Source organism: Thalassophryne amazonica, chromosome 21 (genome assembly GCF_902500255.1).
Source record: "Thalassophryne amazonica chromosome 21, fThaAma1.1, whole genome shotgun sequence".
NCBI lineage: Eukaryota > Metazoa > Chordata > Actinopteri > Batrachoidiformes > Batrachoididae > Thalassophryne > Thalassophryne amazonica.
In genome coordinates, this window is record NC_047123.1 from 26,291,895 (window position 1) to 26,314,761 (window position 22,867).

Below are 22,867 nucleotides of genomic sequence, written 5' to 3' on the forward strand. Positions count from 1 at the left end.
ATCCATATAGTTAAAAAAAAAATAAAAGGGTCGGTTTATTGTCTAATAGACCTCGTACTCACTCCACTGAAAGCCATCAAAAGCCGCCTGGATTTTACAAATGGTTATCAACACGGAGGTGTTTTTCCTCTGCCGCCGCATCGCGCCGGCTGCGTCCCAATGCGCGGACCCGTCCGCACGTCTTTCATTAAAAAAATCTCCTTTAACAGTGGAATATCCGGATAAAATGCTGAAACCGACTTCTTCTGAAACTTCTCTGTTCTCTCACGACGTCCTGGATCAATAGAGCCTGAAATGTGGAGGTTTTCAGCTTGAAACAGGCTGACGACAGCGCCTGGGAGCGCTGCGCGACGTCCCGCACCGTAGGAAGTCCTTAAAGCGACAGTATCACCTCAAAATCTCTCATCAGCCGTTAAAATTTTCACCGAAAACCAGCTTAATTTTTCGAACCGTGTCCACTTCGATGTGCCTCATAGGTTTAGAAAAAAATTTAATCAAACAAAGCGCCAGTCTCTCAGCAACTTCTCAGACAAAGGAATTCCGATGAGGGGCTGGACGACTCCTCCCACAAGGAGTGCTCACAGGCGAATGACGTCACCGACAGGTGTGGAAAAACTCACGCATGCGCACGAGGGTTCAAGCATGTCTGACGTAAAAACATATGAATGAAATCCATACAGTTTTTGAAAAAAATAAAAAGGACCTATACTTTATTGACAGACCTCGTATATGTATATATATATATGAATCTGTCCATCCTGCAGTCTTGTAAATGCAACTCCTCCTAAATGTTTTGGTCGATTTCTGTGAAGTGTCGCATGGTGGTAGCCAGCGATGCCGGTAACACATTACTTAATAACTGAAAAATGCTTTTTTCAGTAACAAGTAATCTAACGCGTTAATCTTTCCAAATCAGTAATCACATTAAAGTTACTTCTCCAAGTCACTGTGCGTTACTAGCTCACAGCCTGCTTTCATTGAGCTAGCGCAGCAGCTCCGAGTTGAAAAACAGTTGTCTCTCAAAGCGCAGTGATGCTCAGAGCTGTAGTTGTACAAAAACATTTTTTAGCTTTTTTGTTTTCTTTAAAACTCTGTGCCACTCTGTGTCTCCTCGCTAAAAACAGCTGATCGGCAACACTTTATGAATATTAACGCTTTTTTCCCACATGCACTTAAAGTCTCTTTCTGAGGACAACGTGGCATTCTGACTCTTCAGTTGTTCTCAGCACAAAAAAGCACAGTTCTATGCAACCCCACATATATGGTTAAGCCCCTAGCAAACTAAAAATGTGATCCTTTAAATTAAGTGATTATTTAATTCAAAAACATAACACAATAAAATAAAAACCCACTGGTATATTGATATATCTAACAAGAGCATTTCAATTAAACTTCACACAGTGGTAACAGACTGTATGGAGATAGGCAGGAAGGAAAATAAATCTGCCCTGATGTTTTCAAGGGATTGCTGGCCTTTTTGTGTTTGATTGATGCAATATAATGTATAATATTCGCTTTGTGAACACTTTTCCTCCGAAATTGCTTCATGGATTTCAGTGAAACATCACATAATTAAGGAAAAGAATCCCGGTTCAACGTCTTTAAGGGGAGATAAGTGTTTTTTTTGTTTGTTTGTTTTTTAATACATTGTATTTTTTAAATGCATGTACAAAACTCGATCAGTTTAGGTTGGGTGTTTTAATCACATAAGCTCTACAACCACTGAGCTTGCTCACAGATCTTGAGTTGATTTAGCATTTTCCTGTGTGTCACACCAGTGAATGATCTGTGTTCTATTTGGCCACTTGACTACAAATTTTCCAATGACACAGCTGCTCTGTAGGTGTCTGTTTGGGTTACAAATGTTAAATGGCACAATTTAAGCAAAAGCAGTTTGTCGGAGTGAGTTGCAAGCAGGAATCCAGCTCAAACGTTTCTTTTTGTGATTAAAGCATCTCCTTATTATTTGGTGATTGATCCAGCTTCCAGGCAGCGGGCCCAGCAGATGCTTTTCAGACAATATTTCATTATGAAAACTGTGCTCAAGAGAGTTACAGTACACAGCTTCCTGTGATTCTTCACAGGAGGGAGAATGCAATTAGTGTACAAATACATAACCATTTAAACTATGCTGAATTTTGAGGATTGTCTGACAAACTAACAAAACAAACAAATCACAGATATGACACAACATAATTTTTGTTCAGCTGTTGAACATTCTGGCTCAGTGAAACATATCTGTGGAAATCAAATTGATCATTTTCAAAGCAAGTAGGTGGGAAAAAAATTATGGAATCATAAAAATTTGGAAACCATCACTACGTGGAGAGAGACTGGTTATTGGGTAGGGTTGTGGAACCCCTGGGTTATGTGCCTTTGTTGGTGAGGAAAGGTTGACTGCTAACTTTGTGGACAATGCTGTGATCTTTGCGGAATCTCTGGATACCCGGGTTGTAGCGCTCAGGTCCAGCTTTTCAGTGACTTTCTGGACTCGGCCATCAGAAGTGTATTTGTACGCCATGAAAGTGTTGAATTCATAGAAATCATCACTGTCCACCACACCTGTCCTGTATTACTTCGTTATTGTGCATGCGGTAATACGTCGAGTTTTCAATTGGAGGTTGCGTTTGGTTCATCTCCTTCAGTCCTGCCATCTTTCCTGTTGTTTCTTTGTCTGTATTTGGTAGTCCTATGATTAACATCAGTATGACTATAACCCTCAGTTAGATTGCTGATTTTATTGTTTTTGGCATTTTCCTCAGCTTTGGAGGATGACGTGTGTTTAATCTAACATTCGCTTATCGTGGAGCCAGTCTTCTTCTCTCTTTCTCTCACTGTTAGAAGCTGATGTCTGCCTGAGTAGTTGTGAAGTAGGACACATGGTGTTTTTGTAGTGGATTTTTTTTTTTTGAATGCATGAAATAATATAATTTTTTATTATCATTTGGAATGTTAAAATTTTGTATTTTACTAAAATACTAATGAAGAAATAAAATCAAAAACCACATTTATTCACAGTTAATTCAGTGTTTAATACGTTTGTATCGACATCATCACACATTTCATACTTAAATACGCAGCAAAGTTATGATTAATTTTAAACCCACCCATCACCACACCAGAATCACAGATCACAGACGGCCTTTGTTGGTGTGATAAACCACCACTGTGGTCTTGTTATAAAATGTGGTTGAGTCCATGTCCTGCAGTCCCAGTTTGGCTGATCTTCTGATTTGATGTTGTGCGGTGTTATCCTTGAAATTGAGGATGTTCTGTTGAATCCACAGTGATGCCATAGTTGGTCTCCAGGAACTCTTTTATGCATCCCTGTTGGTCCAGGAGTGGGCCACAAACACCGTACCCAGAAGAACCCAGCCTGCAGGACTCAAAACACCTCTGGGACGAGGTACTACATTTTGCAGTGAAAAGTCATTGAAGGCACCAACAACACCCCTTATTGCAGCACCACCAACCCTCAGCCAGAAATTCCTCCAGCCACCATTTCTTGTAGCCTGTCAACACAGAATCAGAACAGCTTTGTTAGCTTAAAACAGTATATTCCATCAATACGTTCCATCTTTCAGTGCATGAAAGTATTCTTTCCATTACATGACTGGAAGAAAAATCATAATTTTGTTTGATAAGACATGTATATACATTAGGGAGGGCCATGTAATTTATTAATTGATATTGATATTTTACTCAAAATTAGAAGAGGTGCTTCTAAATCAGAGGGCAACAATTCGCTCCAGCTGACAGGCGGCTCATCCAACACGCCACTGATTTACAAATCAAATTGAGTGCATTTAAGAGAGATTCATTTTTTTTCTTTTTACCTGAGGTGTCTCAGCTGGTTTGGAGGCTGGAGAGCAGTAAGCTGACCCTGAAGGTGAAGGCGTGTTGGAGTCTTCATCTTGTGGTCGGTTGGTGGGAGGCGTTTTAGCGAAGTTGGTGACCTTCTTGTGGTCCACCATCGTTTTCTTGCATGGCGTAACACTGGAGGATACACAACAATAAATTATTGCAACAGCCAGTTAATTGGTCAGGAAATTGTTGCATGAACACACACAAAGTCACTTACGTTGAGCAGGTCTTTTCATCTCCTGGACATTCCTTGATGAAACGATGCCTCAGAGCCATCCTGGATGTGAGTCTTTGAGTATAGTCCCAATTCAGGAGATTTCTCAGGAGATCCACAAACATGACCTTCTGATGTTGTCCTTCGTCTGGTTTAATCTGAACGTACAAAGAAAACAGGTCAGTTTATCATCTTCGTCAAATAAAGATGAGTCTTTATTTTTATTTTAAAGCTCAGCAGAGATCATCTACCTCAGTCAGATCCTTCAGTGAATGAAGACGATACACACGTATTTTCTGTGGAATATCGTAGTCGTTTTGGGCGAAGAACTCATCCGGTGTCTAAAGGAACAAACGACACATGCAAATTATTTTCACAAAATTTCAAACTAGGAAACAAAAGTGTAAATCAGAACAGGGTTAGTGTACCAGCAGCCTCCACTTTGGATCCTTGGACGATTTATCCACAGTGAAGAATTCCTTTGACTTTCGACCTTGTTGCAGAACATTGCTGTCAGGGAGGCCGAGCACCCGCACCATGGTCCTCATCTGCAGAGAAAACAAAGAATCATATCAGAGGACATTCTATGTAAAGTCTGAAAATGTGTCTGTATGATATAACACAAGTTGACTTACACATAGATAATCACTGCAGGTGGGAAATATATAATTACGAAGGTACAGAAAGGCCAAGACACAACCAACGCTCCACATGTCAACAGCCCCAGTCACTGGTTGTCTGAAGAAACACTCTGGAGCCCTGATGCAAGAAGAAAAATCACAAGGATGCCAAGTTAGCATCAGATATGGTATCTGAGTTGTTCCTATTTCCACTGAATGTTCTAACTGCTGAGCCGTGCAAGTCCAACCAACCTGAAACCGCAAAGTTGAATGACGCGGAAAGGTTTGCTCTTGCAGTTGGCGACACCAAAGTCAATCAATTTGACTTTGTAGGGCCGCTGCTGGTGGTTCACGAGCATCACATTGTCGGGTTTGATGTCTGCGTGCACCACGCCAAGACTCTGGAGGGCATCCAGTGCCTCAAACACCTGCAGGGCACAGACACAACACAATCAAACAATTATTTTCTGATGCGTTGTGTGTTAGCACCTTGTAATGCGACACGCATAGATATTGTAGGTAGCGCTGGCGGGCCCCACCACCAGAGCATCTTCACATACCTGCTGGGCGATGTCTCTGATGTCTTTCAGTGGCACCTCTGTGCGTTTCTGTGCAATTAGTGCGAACAAGCTGATGTCCAGCAGTTCAAAGACCATGCAGGTCTGACGGAGAGCTTGGAAACTCTCCAGGAACTTGACCACATTGTTCTTTTCTGGGTCCAAAACACTGATGATCTTCAACATGGACAACTGAGGATAAAAGATGGAAAAAACAGGTGATTAACCCAGGACTGTCACAGTTCTGCCCCCCCCCCCCCCCCCCCCCTCCTCACAATGAAGTTCGCTCAATTAGTTACCTCTTGTTGGATTTCCTTCTCTGAAACATCATTCTCCATGACTTTTACAGCCACAGTCTCTGCTGTGGCAACATTTTGGCACTTGAGCACTTTCCCAAAAGAGCCTTTGCCAAGAATTTCCAGGACAGCGTAGTTGGATGTACAGCTGCTCAAAGTGTGTCCTGGTAACACCTGACCATGTGGACGGTCTGTCAAACATGGAAAATGATGGGGAAATGATGTACAAATGTGCTGTGAAACTCCTTTATGTCTGACTGTGTTTGCACTAAATCCACCACTCAACACAGTCATAAAGTACAAAGCTCCCCTTTGTGACATCATCACAATGCTCAGGACCCTTCTGACTTTATGATGCGTTTTCTTGTTGCCCATTGGCTGAAACGTGTCATGTGATATCAAGGCACAAAGGAGGACAGAGGACAAATTTCATTAAATTTATTCATCCATGTACAATGGCAATAAACACCATTATTATTATTATTATTTATTATTATTATTATTATTATTATTTGCTCTGCACCCAGAATCAATTGCTGTGTTTATTGCCTATAAATTTGGATGATATCTTAATTTCATGTTGTAAACAATTGATTTTCCAGCCTTGGACCCCTAAATTTCATCTGTGTCACCAGACCAGGCAGCACTGGAATGTAAAGTGAGCCTTTTCATGAAAATGATGCGTTAAATCTGCCTCCACACGCACAGGAATATGATGCTCAAAATTTGTAGCGTGACGGAGCAAACGATTCATACTGAAGCATTTAATGGTTTCACTGCTTCGACACTTAAACAAAACTGATCTCAGCTGAAAATGAAGCGAAATGAAGCAATGCTCCACAAGAGTTGAACTTGGCTAATGCACACTTCAGTTATCGAGCTGCTTTTCAGTTTCTGATGCAGAAGAGCGACTTGACAGAGAGAAATTATAAATGGACGGAAATCTATGTGTAAATGGAGACCTTGTGCCCATAAGGATGCGTGAAGTCACTTTTTTTAATCGACTGAGTCAGTCCACCTGTGGGTTCGCGTTTCAAACCTCAGGTCCGAAAGCATCTCTGAAGTCTTTGAGGGTCGAGTCGCAAGTCAAGTCTGAAGTCACTGTTTGTGTGACAGACTCGAGTCCAAGTCTCAAACTGCAGTTGTTAAATAACAGTTGTATTAAATGATGGACACAAACCCTGATGGAGCAGGTCATTGATTTTTTTTTTTTTTAACCTTAATTCAGTCACATGAAGTTCAGGTTTTTTTTTTTTAATGAGGATCATTTTAAGAAAATAACAGTAAAATGCTGCCCAATTTCACATTTTGGGGGATTTTACAGTTGTGGTAACTTTTGGGAACCTGAAGTAAATTTGGTGAAACAAACTGACAGAATATTAACACTAATATTTCTTACCAGAAAGGATGTTGTCCATTGTGGAACTTAACTTCTTAAAATTTGGTGAAATTTTGCAGAAATCCTCTTATTAAGCTGTACTACTCCTGTGTGTCTGTCTATGTGTGTGTGTGTGTGTGTGTGTGTGTGTGTGTGTGTGTGTGTGTGTGTGTCTGTGTCTGTGTTTGCACTAAATCCACCACTCAACAGTCATAAAGTAACAAGCAGTCCTTTGTGACATCATCACAATGCTCAGGACCCTTCTGACTTTATGACAGTCATAAAGTACAAAGCTCCCCTTTGTGACATCATCACAATGCTCAGGGCCCTTCTGCCTTTATGATGAGTTTTTTTGTTGGCCATTGGCTGAAACATGTCATGTGATATAAAGGCACACTCTGGCTATTTGTTCCTCCTGTTTTCGCTCAAAGAAGGACAGAGGACAAATTTCATTAAATGTATTCATCCATGTACAATGGCAATAAACACCATAATAATAATAATAATTATTATTTGCTCTGCACCCAGAATCAATTGCTGTGTTTATTGCTTATAAATTTGGATGATATCTTAATTTCATGTTGTAAACAATTGATTTTCCAGCCTTGGACCCCTAAATTTCATCTGTGTCACCAGGCCAGGCAGCACTGGAATGTAAAGTGAGGCTTTTCATGAAAATGAAATGTTAAATGATGGCTTATATCTTAATTTCAGGTGCAGTTTATCAGTAGGGGGCGCTAGTGCACTGTCCCCTCTGAAATTTGACAAAAAATCTACATCAACGTAGCAAAAATTGTCATTATATTACATTAATAATTGAAATAAGTATTTGCTTTTATCATGAATTTCATTTTCTAAATGGGTTTCCAGTCTTGGACCCCTAAATTTTGTCAGTGTCACCATTTTGTCTCAATAATTGACTGGTTACTCTTTTGTTGTGTTGTATTTTTTTTTTAACGTTTGCCGGACCACAGTGGAAACAACAACGTTTATCGCTTTCTTGTGCTATCAGTGTATTTTAATGGGCAAATGCGTATGTGCATTATTGTACTAAATCAATTCAATCAATCAATCAATCAGGCCAGGCAGCACTTCACCTCACCATGTGGACGGTCTGTCAAACATGGAGACAAAATGTTAAGATACTGTTGCAGTCAGCTGAGTTTCAAATACTTCATTGAGCTGCATTTCCATAAAATTTAAGAAAATCAAGTTAATTTCTTACAGTTTTTTTTAATTTAGCATTTTTGGTGACATTAAAGAATTTGAAGTAGATTTGGGGGAAGCAAACTGACAATGTATTTTCTCAGCAATAATGTTTCTCACCTAAAAGACTGGTGTCCATTGTGGAACTCATGACTTCTTAAGATTTGGGGAAATGATGTACAAATGTGCTGTGAGACTCCTTTGTGTCTGACTGTGTTTGCACTAAATCCACCACTCAACACAGTCATAAAGCACAAAGCTTCCCTTTGTGACATCATCACAATGCTCATGACCCTTCTGACTTTGTGACAGTCATAAAGTATAAAGCTCTCCTTTGTGACATCATCACAATGCTCAGGACCCTTCTGACTTTATGACAGTCATAAAGTACAAAGCTCCTCTTTGTGACATCATCACAATGCTCAGGGCCCTTCTGATTTTATGATCAGTTTTCTTGTTGCCCATTGGCTGAAACGTGTCATGTGATATCAAGGCACAAAGAAGGACAGAGGACAAATTTCATTAAATGTATTCATTTATTTATTTATTTTATTTATTTATATTTATATAGCGCCAAATCACAACAAACAGTTGCCCCAAGGCGCTTTATATTGTAAGGCAAGGCCATACAATAATTACGTAAAAACCCCAACGGTCAAAACGACCCCCTGTGAGCAAGCACTTGGCGACAGTGGGAAGGAAAAACTCCCTTTTAACAAGAAGAAACCTCCAGCAGAACCAGGCTCAGGGAGGGGCAGTCTTCTGCTGGGACTGGTTGGGGCTGAGGGAGAGAACCAAGAAAAAGACATGCTGTGGAGGGGAGCAGAGATCAATCACTAATGATTAAATGCAGAGTGGTGCATACAGAGTAAAAAGAGAAAGAAACAGTGCATCATGGGAACCCCCCAGCAGTCTGCGTCTATAGCAGCATAACTAAGGGATGGTTCAGGGTCACCTGATCCAGCCCTAACTATAAGCTTTAGCAAAAAGGAAAGTTTTAAGCCTAATCTTAAAAGTAGAGAGGGTGTCTGTCTCCCTGATCTGAATTGGGAGCTGGTTCCACAGGAGAGGAGCCTGAAAGCTGAAGGCTCTGCCTCCCATTCTACTCTTACAAACCCTAGGAACTACAAGTAAGCCTGCAGTCTGAGAGCGAAGCGCTGTATTGGGGTGATATGGTACTATGAGGTCCCTAAGATAAGATGGGACCTGATTATTCAAAACCTTATAAGTAAGAAGAAGAATTTTAAATTCTATTCTAGAATTAACAGGAAGCCAATGAAGAGAGGCCAATATGGGTGAGATATGCTCTCTCCTTCTAGTACCCGTTAGTACTCTAGCTGCAGCATTTTGAATTAACTGAAGGCTTTTCAGGGAACTTTTAGGACAACCTGATAATAATGAATTACAATAGTCCAGCCTAGAGGAAATAAATGCATGAATTAGTTTTTCAGCATCACTCTGAGACAAGACCTTTCTAATTTTAGAGATATTGCGTAAATGCAAAAAAGCAGTCCTACATATTTGTTTAATATGCGCTTTGAATGACATATCCTGATCAAAAATGACTCCAGGATTTCTCACAGTATTACTAGAGGTCAGGGTAATGCCATCCAGAGTAAGGATCTGGTTAGACACCATGTTTCTAAGATTTGTGGGGCCAAGTACAATAACTTCAGTTTTATCTGAGTTTAAAAGCAGGAAATTAGAGGTCATCCATGTCTTTATGTCTGTAAGACAATCCTGCAGTTTAGCTAATTGGTGTGTGTCCTCTGGCTTCATGGATAGATAAAGCTGGGTATCATCTGCGTAACAATGAAAATTTAAGCAATGCCATCTAATAATACTGCCTAAGGGAAGCATGTATAAAGTGAATAAAATTGGTCCTAGCACAGAACCTTGTGGAACTCCATAATTAACCTTAGTCTGTGAAGAAGATTCCCCATTTACATGAACAAATTGTAATCTATTAGATAAATATGATTCAAACCACCGCAGCGCAGTGCCTTTAATACCTATGGCATGCTCTAATCTCTGTAATAAAATTTTATGGTCAACAGTATCAAAAGCAGCACTGAGGTCTAACAGAACAAGCACAGAGATGAGTCCACTGTCTGAGGCCATAAGAAGATCATTTGTAACCTTCACTAATGCTGTTTCTGTACTATGATGAATTCTAAAACCTGACTGAAACTCTTCAAATAGACCATTCCTCTGCAGATGATCAGTTAGCTGTTTTACAACTACCCTTTCAAGAATTTTTGAGAGAAAAGGAAGGTTGGAGATTGGCCTATAATTAGCTAAGATAGCTGGGTCAAGTGATGGCTTTTTAAGTAATTGTTTAATTACTGCCACCTTAAAAGCCTGTGGTACATAGCCAACTAATAAAGGTAGATTGATCATATTTAAGATCGAAGCATTAAATAATGGTAGGGCTTCCTTGAGCAGCCTGGTAGGAATGGGGTCTAATAGACATGTTGATGGTTTGGATGAAGTAACTAATGAAAATAACTCAGACAGAACAATCTGAGAGAAAGAGTCTAACCAAATACCGGCATCACTGAAAGCAGCCAAAGATAACGATACGTCTTTGGGATGGTTATGAGTAATTTTTTTCTCTAATAGTTAAAATTTTATTAGCAAAGAAAGTCATGAAGTCATTACTAGTTAAAGTTAAAGGAATACTCGGCTCAATAGAGCTCTGACTCTTTGTCAGCCTGGCTACAGTGCTGAAAAGAAACCTGGGGTTGTTCTTATTTTCTTCAATTAGTGATGAGTAGTAAGATGTCCTAGCTTTACAGAGGGCTTTTTTATAGAGCAACAGACTCTTTTTCCAGGCTAAGTGAAGATCTTCTAAATTAGTGAGACGCCATTTCCTCTCCAACTTACGGGTTATCTGCTTTAAGCTGCGAGTTTGTGAGTTATACCACGGAGTCAGGCACTTCTGATTTAAAGCTCTCTTTTTCAGAGGAGCTACAGCATCCAAAGTTGTCTTCAATGAGGATGTAAAACTATTGACGAGATACTCTATCTCACTTACAGAGTTTAGGTAGCTACTCTGCACTGTGTTGGTATATGGCATTAGAGAACATAAAGAAGGAATCATATCCTTAAACCTAGTTACAGCGCTTTCTGAAAGACTTCTAGTGTAATGAAACTTATTCCCCACTGCTGGGTAGTCCATCAGAGTAAATGTAAATGTTATTAAGAAATGATGAGACAGAAGGGAGTTTTCAGGGAATACTGTTAAGTCTTCAGTTTCCATACCATAAGTCAGAACAAGATCTAAGATATGATTAAAGTGGTGGGTGGACTCATTTACATTTTGAGCAAAGCCAATTGAGTCTAATAATAGATTAAATGCAGTGTTGAGGCTGTCATTCTCAGCATCTGTGTGGATGTTAAAATCGCCCACTATAATTATCTTATCTGAGCTAAGCACTAAGTCAGACAAAAGGTCTGAAAATTCACAGAGAAACTCACAGTAACGACCAGGAGGACGATAGATAACAACAAATAAAACTGTTTTTTGGGACTTCCAATTTGGATGGACAAGACTAAGAGTCAAGCTTTCAAATGAATTACAGCTCTGTCTGGGTTTTTGATTAATTAATAAGCTGGAATGGAAGATTGCTGCTAATCCTCCGCCTCGGCCCGTGCTACGAGCATTCTGACAGTTAGTGTGACTCGGGGGTGTTGACTCATTTAAACTAACATATTCATCCTGCTGTAACCAGGTTTCTGTAAGGCAGAATAAATTAATATGTTGATCAATTATTATATCATTTACTAACAGGGACTTAGAAGAGAGAGACCTAATGTTTAATAGACCACATTTAACTGTTTTAGTCTGTGGTGCACTTGAAGGTGCTATATTATTTTTTCTTTTTGAATTTTTATGCTTAAATAGATTTTTGCTGGTTATTGGTGGTCTGGGAGCAGGCACCGTCTCTACAGGGATGGGGTAATGAGGGGATGGCAGGGGGAGAGAAGCTGTGTGTAAGACTACAACTCTGCTTCCTGATCCCAACCCTGGATAGTCACGGTTTGGAGGATTTAAGAAAATTGGCCAGATTTCTAGAAATGAGAGCTGCTCCATCCAAAGTGGGATGGATGCCGTCTCTCCTAACAAGACCAGGTTTTCCCCAGAAGCTTTGCCAATTATCTATGAAGCCCACCTCATTTTTTGGACACCACTCAGACAGCCAGCAATTCAAGGAGAACATGCAGCTAAACATGTCACTCCCGGTCCGATTCATCCATGTACAATGGCAATAAACACCATTATTATTATTATTATTATTATTATTATTATTATTATTTGCTCTGCACCCAGAATCAATTGCTGTGTTTATTGCTTATAAATTTGGATGATATCTTAATTTCATGTTGTAAACAATTGATTTTCCAGCCTTGGACCCCTAAATTTCATCTGTGTCACCAGACCAGGCAGCACTGGAATGTAAAGTGAGCCTTTTCATGAAAATGATGCGTTAAATCTGCCTCCACACGCACAGGAATATGATGCTCAAAATTTGTAGCGTGACAGAGCAGACGATTCATACTGAAGCATTTCATGGTTTCACTGCTTCGACACTTAAACAAAACTGATCCGACACCGCTCTGTGACTTTTCTCTCTGCTGAAAGTGAAGCGAAATGAAGCAATGCTCCACAAGAGTTGAACTTGGCTAATGCACACTTGAGTTATCGAGCTGCTTTTCAGTTTCTGATGCAGAAGAGCGACGTGACAGAGAGAAATTATAAATGGACGGAAATCTATGTGTAAATGGAGACCTTGTGCCCATAAGGATGTGTGAAGTCACTTTTTTTAATCGACTGAGTCAGTCCACCTGTGGGTTCGCGTTTCAAACCTCAGGTCCGAAAGCATCTCTGAAGTCTTTGAGGGTTGAGTCGCAAGTCAAGTCTGAAGTCACTGTTTGTGCGACTGACTCGAGTCCAAGTCTCAAACTGCAGTTGTTAAATAACAGTTGTATTAAATGATGGACACAAACCCTGACGGAGCAGGTCATTGATTTTTTTTTTTTTTTTTTAACCTTAATTCAGTCACATGAAGTTCAGGTTTTTTTTTAATGAGGATCATTTTAAGAAAATAACAGTAACATGCTGCCCAATTTCACATTTTGGGGGATTTTACAGTTGTGGTAACTTTTGGGAACCTGAAGTAAATTTGGTGAAACAAACTGACAGAATATTTTTCTTAACACTAATATTTCTTACCAGAAAGGATGTTGTCCATTGTGGAACTTAACTTCTTAAAATTTGGTGAAATTGTGCAGAAATCCTCTTATTAAGCTGTACTACTCTTGTGTGTCTGTCTATGTGTGTGTGTGTGTGTGTCTGTGTCTGTGTTTGCACTAAATCCACCACTCAACAGTCATAAAGTAACAAGCAGTCCTTTGTGACATCATCACAATGCTCAGGACCCTTCTGACTTTATGACAGTCATAAAGTACAAAGCTCCCCTTTGTGACATCATCACAATGCTCAGGGCCCTTCTGCCTTTATGATGAGTTTTTTTGTTGGCCATTGGCTGAAACATGTCATGTGATATAAAGGCACACTCTGGCTATTTGTTCCTCCTGTTTTCGCTCAAAGAAGGACAGAGGACAAATTTCATTAAATGTATTCATCCATGTACAATGGCAATAAACACCATAATAATAATAATAATAATAATTATTATTATTTGCTCTGCACCCAGAATCAGTTGCTGTGTTTATTGCTTATAAATTTGGATGATATCTTAATTTCATGTTGTAAACAATTGATTTTCCAGCCTTGGACCCCTAAATTTCATCTGTGTCACCAGGCCAGGCAGCACTGGAATGTAAAGTGAGCCTTTTCATGAAAATGAAATTTTAAGTGATGGCTTATATTTTAATTTCAGGTGCAGTTTATCAGTAGGGGGCGCTAGTGCACTGTCCCCTCTGAAATTTGACAAAAAATCTACATCAACGTATCAAAAATTGTCATTATATTACATTAATAATTGAAATAAGTATTTGCTTTTATCACGAATTTCATCTTCTAAATGGGTTTCCAGTCTTGGACCCCTAAATTTTGTCAGTGTCACCATTTTGTCTCAATAATTGACTGGTTACTCTTTTGTTGTGTTGTATTTTTTTTTTAACGTTTGCCGGACCACAGTGGAAACAACAACGTTTATCGCTTTCTTGTGCTATCAGTGTATTTTAATGGGCAAATGCGTACTAAATCAATTCAATCAATCAATCAATCAATCAGGCCAGGCAGCACTTCACCTCACCATGTGGACGGTCTGTCAAACATGGAGACAAAATGTTAAGATACTGTTGTAGTCAGCTGAGTTTCAAATACTTCATTGAGCTGCATTTCCATAAAATATAAGAAAATCAGGTTAATTTCTCACAGTTTTTTTAATATAGCATTTTTGGTGACATTAAAGAATTTGAAGTAGATTTGGGGGAAGCAAACTGACAATGTATTTTCTCAGCAATAATGTTTCTCACCTAAAAGACTGGTGTCCATTGTGGAACTCATGACTTCTTAAGATTTGGGGAAATGATGTACAAATGTGCTGTGAGACTCCTTTGTGTCTGACTGTGTTTGCACTAAATCCACCACTCAACACAGTCATAAAGCACAAAGCTCCCCTTTGTGACATCATTACAATGCTCAGGACCCTTCTGACTTTGTGACAGTCATAAAGTATAAAGCTCCCCTTTGTGACATCATTACAATGCACAGGACCCTTCTGACTTTATGATGAGTTTTCTTGTTGCCCATTGGCTGAAATGTGTCATGTGATATCAAGGCACAAAGGAGGACAGAGGACAAATTTTATTAAATGTATTCATCCATGTACAATGGCAATAAATACCATTATTAATATTATTATTATTATTATTATTATTATTATTTGCTCTGCACCCAGAATCAATTGCTGTGTTTATTGCTTATAAATTTGGATGATATCTTAATTTCATGTTGTAAACAATTGATTTTCCAGCCTTGGACCCCTAAATTTCATCTGTGTCACCAGGCCAGGCAGCACTGGAATGTAAAGTGAGCCTTTTCATGAAAATGATGCGTTAAATCTGCCTCCACATGCACAGGAAGCGGAGCAGACGATTCATACTGAAGCCTTTAATGGTTTCACTGCTTCGACACTTAAACAAAACCGATCAGACACCGCTCTGTGACTTTTCTGTCTGCTGAAAGTAAAGCAAAATGAAGCAATGCTCCACAAGAGCCGAACTTTGCTAATGCACGCTTCAGTTATCGAGCTGCTTTTCAGTTTCGACTGATTCAAGTCCTAGTCTCAAACTCTAGATGTTAAATGACATTTGTATTAAATGATGGACACAAACCCTGATGGGGCAGGTCATTTATATATTTTTTTTATTTATTTATTTATTTATTTTAAAGCTTGTAATATTTTTCGCTGGTTGTAATCTCTGACGGTGAGGCATTCTGTGAGTACTTGTTATTCCAAACTTGATATCCTTGTTGGTTTTGTCATTTGCCTTTACCACCAATGGGCACTAACAGTATGTGGCAGCTGGCATCAGCCTTGCAGTTATTGTGGGAATCGTTTTTTTTTTTTTCTTTTTCAGTACATTAATGTTTTTGAACATTTCCAAAACTTTGTAGTAACCCTCCAACTGTTATTGCAATGTAGACGATTTCCAGCCACACTCATTGTGTGGTTGTTTACTGTATTTCTTTCCCAAAAAATCCATTAACATAATATAACATGAATATTTATAAAGCACAGTAATCAAAGTTAATGTTCTAATATGCTTGGACATTAAACATAATAAAATCATATCATAAAAACATCAAAAATCTTGATCACAGAGACACTGTAATTATACTTTAAATGCATATTGACCATAAAGTTAAGACCAAATATTAAAATGCAATTACTAACTTAAACAAGGAAATATCACATTTGTTAGAAATTAGAACCATTTGTGATTAAGCCTCTCTTCCTCTCACAATTTGTAAGCACACCACGAGTTTGTGATTGGTCCATAGATTCAGCTCTAGTGGTTGGCCAACTTCAGATGACCTGGTCTCATACATGGAGCTGTCATTTGGTTTGCTTCAAATGTTGCATGAATCGAGCAGCCATGTGGATGAGAACGGTCAAGCCAAATGCCCTGGTAAACAGTGTTGAATTCCCTGGTGTTGTGTTTGACTGTGTGGGTGTGTCACACATAGAACTGCTCTGTGTTTCACATCGAACAAGAAGTATAAAACCAGCTGCTTCAGGACATTCACTTATTTCAGCAGTGATATTTGCATCTCTGGGTCCTCAGCCTTTGAGATCAAGTGATGCCTGGGAAACAAGAGGTGCCATTAAGGAGTCAGCAGGAGTCTGTCTGGAGTCAGCAGTTCTCAAAAGCTTCCGGGACAGAGGCATTTGGCAATGCTGATACCTTTGCCCGAAAATAAAAGTCCAAGTCTTTAGGGACTTGGTGCTTCTTGTCTTGCTGTATGATTGTGAGACTCGGGCATTATCTGTGAACTCAGGTCAACCTGGTCTCTTTGAAGGATCCTTGAGTACCACAGGTATGATTTTGTGTCAAAGGAGCAGTCGCTTAGGCAGAGTCAGATCAGGAGTATCTTCTGCATTGTGAAGGAAGTTCAACTATGACCTTCTGTTCATGTAGCTTGTTTCTCTGGGTGTAATCAGTTATGTTTCAGGTTCTCAATGTTGAGGACCCCAGCGGTTGGAAAAAGCCAAGAGTACACCCAAGTCTCCTCCACTAGTGCAGCAGATAACTAAAACAATTGTGCAAATGGTGATACAAGCACCAAAGTTAGCACAAATACTCCTTAGACATTGCTCTTTTGAAAAAAAAACGACTGGCCACTTGAATATTCAATAGGTGGCCAGGGTGTGGTCAATTGAAGAATTACACGGGGTCAAAATTAAAAGTGCTCAAATCATTTTGAAAACAACATCACATTATTTGTTTGATTGTAAAGATTCCAAAAAGGTGTAGTTTGGACTATCTATGACTGAATGATCAGGAGTTATGGGGTAAAAACAGCAAAAATGGTGACAAAGGTCAGTTTCAGTTTGTACAGGGGTCAAAATTTAAAGTTCCTTCAATTTTGGTAAAAAGTGATGCAAATTATTGGTTGAGCTAATAGGATTAATAAATGGAATAGTTTTGATTGTGTTGAATGTTTGGTCTCAAAAGTAAAGGTCAAACAAGGTCAACGTCCATGGATTCTATGACATGTGACATATGTTACCCCGTAACATGATAACTAAGCATGACACATGGTCAAAACTATTCCTTTTTAAAACCCTGTTAACTAATAATTTGCATCTTTTTTTTTTTTTACCAAAATTGGAGCAAATTTAACTTTTGACCCCTGTACAAACTGAAACTGACCTTTGTCACCATTTTTGCTGTTTTTAGCCCATAACTCCTGATCATTTAGTCCTAGATAGTCCAAACTATACCTTTTTGGAATCGTTACAATCAGACAAATAATATGGTGTAGTTTTCAAAATGATTTGAGCATTTTTGATTTTGACTCCTGTGTAATTCTTCAATTGACCCCAACCTGGCTGCCTATTGAAAATTCAAGTGGCCAGTTGGTTTTTTCAAAAGAGTAATGTCTACGGAGTATTTGTACCAACTTTGGTGCTTGCATCACCATTTGCATTTGTGAACCTGTCTGCCTGGGTTGTTGGCATCAGGGACCCAAAATGGTTCTTTGGTCTGATATGGCAATGCACAATGCCAATGTCTGCTCCCAGAGTCTACCTAAACAGAGAAAACACATGAAATCACCACGTTTCAGTGTTTTGTTTACATGTATTCTTGGTAAAAGATGGAATTATGCAGAAAGGAAACCCTTTAATGACCACAGCATGTGTCAGCGCTGACAGTAGCCAATGTGAGTGTTTGTATTTGAGTCCATTTGGAGTGTTTTTTTCTCTGGAACCTGGAAATCAACACTATTCTACTCCGCAGTCACCCAATCATTTCTGTGCCACTTGTACAAACTTACAAAATGTAGCTCCATGATGTCACTCTCTGAGGTGTCCGTCCTCTGCACCTGTACGTCTGCACCAAACATGAACCAGGCTTTAATAGATCTTTGCAATCCTCAGTGTAGACACACCCACACATGCACGGATTAAGTGGAACTTTTTGCACTTAGGTGAACGAAGATGATGTTAACATATGCACCTTTTTCACCCGAAATCAGTCATGGAGATTTTACCCTGCTAGATGATCATTTCAGACAGATTGACGTCTCCCTCTTTATTCGGACATTGTCATGGTAACTACAGCACTCGCCAGTTTTCTGTTGCCCCGATCCATTTTCTGGAGCTGTCTATGAATATAATATTAGGGTTTTTATCATCCCGAATTGGGCCAGCTCTGTCGGCACGCAGCCCATTCAAAGGCTATTCATCAGACACCCAGATTCACACGCAGACCATGGCAAAGCGGCTGCTGCAGAGGATTTTTATCCACACAGACGCACATAAATCCCTCCAAGGCAAAGGCCGGGACAACAACAAATGTACCCTTCTGACATATGAGTGTACACACACTGATACTTTCTCACCTGCCTCAGATGGTTCCGACTAAAAACGAACAAGACAGCCGAATGCCAGCAAGTTAAATAGCATCGTTGTTGACTTTGCACCATCACATTCATCAGTAGTCACATCTTCTCTTTGGTTTGAGTCTCACCAGTCTCTCTGGAAGCCCTCGACTTCACTCATTTCAATTTAAGAGTCTCTGCTGCATTCTATCATCCTCTAATGTCTCTCGTTTTTGTGTTTTTTTTTTCTCTTTCTTTCTTTATTCACACTCTTTAGGAGATTCTCGGAGGTCCTCACGAAGCGGAGAATAAATACGATGCCGAATTCTTCAAGAAGTTCCGCAGTCAAAATATTGTTCTGTCAGCAAGAAATTATGCAAGGGTAAGAATTACATATATACATTTTGTCAGTGTATCTCACTAAACACTTCTTACTTTGATTAGTATGGAAGCCCTGAAGCTACAAAAGATGAAATTTGGTGACAAGTGTATTGGCACCCTTATAAATAATCATTAGTGAAACCATTTTGGGAAATATTTTAAATCTTTTTTTAACCACAGGCAAAACTAAACCATTTCTTTTAAAACAGTGATATTAAGTTGTTATTATTAATTTATTTTATGTGATTTTTAAGAAGCACTGCCAAAAGAATGTCAGACTGTTGACCACAAAGACGTGATGTTACACCAAATAATAGTTGCACTATACATCTTTTTTCCCAATCACAGAAGACTATACCAGCTCCAGACTTGTCAGGTCCATAAGTATTTGGACAGTCTTGCTGGCTCACATGGCCATTCAATTTTTTTTTTTTTTTTTTTTTTTTTAGAATTAAACAACTCCAGGATAATTTGCCATACAGTACTATAGTGATTGTATTTCTTCATTATTGATGTAAATTAATGCTCATTCAATCATTCATCCCCTGACTTGTCTAAAAAAAAAAAACTAGCTGTAAAGATGATGATTTGTATTAACGATAATCCATATATTTAGTTTGTCCATGTTAGTCATAATCTATGAAAACGGATGGACTGATTATAAAAATTGCCATAATTCCTTTAATGGTTAATGCAAGTGTTATTGATCAGCCCTTTATATCAAAGCCAACAGTCTTGACTACAGTCACATCTGGATTGTTTCAACTCCATTGTTGGTGTAAGTGATGTTACAAAAACGGTTACTGTCCAAATACCTATGGACCTGACTGTATGTAACTGTGCAATTTTATGTTCAGTTTTTCACCAGTTTTCCCGCCTCCCAATCACAGAGCAAGCCAATCACAGAGCAGTGGGCATGGCTTCACAACTTCTTCTTTTGCACCTTCATTTTTGAGTCAGGTATCAGGAGAAGAAGTGCAGTCAAGCCTTTTTTTCAGCAGTTTAGCAAATTGCTGCTTTTAAATATATATATATATATATATATATATATACACACGAGTATATTGCTTGTTTATCTCCTCAATCCAATCTGGAAAGACGTGCTCATTAATAATCCAAAGGTGCCAAAAAGTGGCACCAAGTTACATTAAAAGTCTGTATGCTTTAATAAAATAATGTTGATTTGACTGAATTCTGGTATTACGCATTTTCCGTCACCATTTTCTTGCGTAATATCAGTTAAAAAGTGCTATTTGTAGTGTTCTTCCTGTATTTCTGGAAAATAATGCAGTAATTTTTCTTCTTCTTGCATCATAAAAACTTTACTACTTTCATGACTTGATATAAAGTGCATTATATTCATATACCTTATATACTGTTTCCAGGAGAGTAACGTCCAGGCTTTGGACATTCTGTTCACATACCACGGAGCAGAACTCCTCCAACATCGACTAGCTATCCTTTACAACTTCCCAGAAACCACCTCACCGCACGAATACACCGTCCTTCTGCCTGAAGCCTGGTGAGACACACAAACAGTAAAATCAGGATTAGTTACAATTAATTTAGCAACATGAGATTATTAGAATTGAGAAATTATTTTGAATTGCGCTTCAGTGAGATTTAATTAGTGGTGTTTGATTAATGAGCAGCACAAGAGTGCAGTGGTTGGAGGCTCAGGGTATTTTTAATGGGTCATTCCATGGTAGCAGAATTGCAATCAGCAAATTTTTAATGTTGAACTAAAATATGGCCAGATTTTCCGGTGATTGTAATTCCTTTTCCATAGAATTGCCCTACTGCAACCAAAGAGCAAGTCTTTTTTTTTTTTTTTTGTTTTGCACAGGGCCAATTGGGTACAGATTTGACATCGTATGGTGCAGTTTGAGGGCTAGTTGTGTTCAGTGTCTTGCTAATGGTTGCTTCCACACATAGATGTGGGTAATGGGGGTTTGAGCCACCAGTTGGAGGACAACATGGGCTAGATGATGACTGGAGTGCAGTTTTAACAGCCAACATTTCTCAACATTGCACCCAGTGAGTCAAAACTTCACACATTCTCAAGAAATGTTGGATTCTCATAATGCAAAAAATGGAGAACCACACCCGACTTTTTCTGGGTCAAATTCTCCAAATTTCCCAATCGGCCTTTGTAACAAAAGTCACCCCCCAGTGATATAAAAACAATTGTTCCCTCACCCCCTTGTTCATGCAACATACATGCTTTTCAGTCCGAGTAGCATCACTTTCTGTTGTGCAATGTTGTGTGTGTGTCACGGTGTGATGGCTGCATTCACATGAAGGTGAAAGTAATGCCCCCATCACATGGCAAAGGCGATAGGTGGACAAAGGATGAAAAAGTCAAAAATCGTCGCGAAAAGGTGGACGAAAGATCCTGCACTTTTCCAATCCCTTGAAAAGCCTGCAAACTCACACAGAACTTAAAACGAAATTCACTGACGTCTGTGAAGATTTCAACAAAGGATGGAATGAAAGGAACGAAGCGAAACCGAAACTAAAAGAAAAATGAAGCGAATGTCGCCCTCGACACTTTAAACAAAATCAAAACGAAACATTCATGATGACATGTCCGAAAGCGAGTATAAAACCGAGTGCAACCAGCCTTGTCCTCATTTCCACAATACTTGTAGGTGTGAGATTTTGACAATGTGAGAGATTTTGTTTGTCTTCACAACAACAAGTTTATGAAAACATTGCTTGGCGTCCCAAAAATGAACGATTCATTAGCGATACAAGGATGTTCAGTTCAGCTCATCGAAGCTTTAGTTATTGATTTATTCAGATATCGATGCGTTTGTCAGCCTTCGTTCAATACGTCAGACGTGGGAGGTTGTACGAAGTTGTACGAAAGTCAAACGAAACGCTAACATTATGAAAACTAAACAAACGATAAGAAACCATCAAGAACGAAAGCAAAATGAAATACAGACAGATTGAGTGTGTGAACAGTATTCCTTCAAATTTTTCAACAGTTTAAAAATTCTGACAAAGTGCCAGCTGCGGGAACGAAGCTGAAGGGAGGTTAAACGATGCCTCCAAAAGTCAACGAAAGTCCAGATTTCTTGTTTTGTTTGGGTGTACTTGTCCTTTGTTTGTGTCGTGTGACCGGGGCTTAAAGGTCATGAAAAAATAAATGATGTGTCGAGTTGGACGACGGGTGCGATGCGCACCTCTAAATGCCACAAACATAACGCCTGCATGAGAGCGGCTTTATGTCTTGGACGTCATGTAAATATATAATGAACAAAGACAAACAGTGTGATACCGTCTGGTAAATCTGTCTGGAGTCATCAGTTCTCAAAAACTGGCAGAGACTGTCCAAATACTTATGGACGGGGCTGTATATTGTTTATGACAGATGCACAGTAATGCACAGATGGAAGTACTTTGTAAAAAAGCAGTTTTCCCATCATGTCTGGAAAAACATACACGGTGTATTTTCGGGAAAAGGGGGGAAAAAGGATTATTTTCTATTAGCTCCAATACGAAACAATATAAAATCCCACAAAAAGGAAACAAAACAAAAACAATCCTCAGAATGTAAATTCCTCCCTGTGTTCTGTGAAGGATTGCCATTTCTCCCGTTTTTGCTTGAAGGCATCATCTGTCATCCTTTGTTTAAATATGTATTTCTGTGTTTGTACTTGCACTGACCAGAAGGCAAAAATTCCTTTGAATACCAAATCCTAATATTATGTCTGTTTTTTTTTCTCTCCCTTTCATGAATGAATGAATGAGAAGAACCAGA

The 22,867-nt window shown here is 39.1% G+C and overlaps 1 protein-coding gene across 3 annotated transcripts in view; it reads left to right on the forward strand.

Moving 5' to 3' along the window:
- Window positions 1–22,867, forward strand: part of nbas (NBAS subunit of NRZ tethering complex) — a 309,279-nt gene that overhangs the window by 62,250 nt on the left and 224,162 nt on the right. For all 3 annotated transcript variants that reach the window (XM_034161663.1, XM_034161660.1, XM_034161661.1), the window contains exons 20-21: window positions 18,995–19,099; window positions 20,484–20,620. In XM_034161663.1, the coding sequence (XP_034017554.1) occupies window positions 18,995–19,099; window positions 20,484–20,620 (242 nt within the window). The remainder of the gene's footprint in view (window positions 1–18,994; window positions 19,100–20,483; window positions 20,621–22,867) is intronic.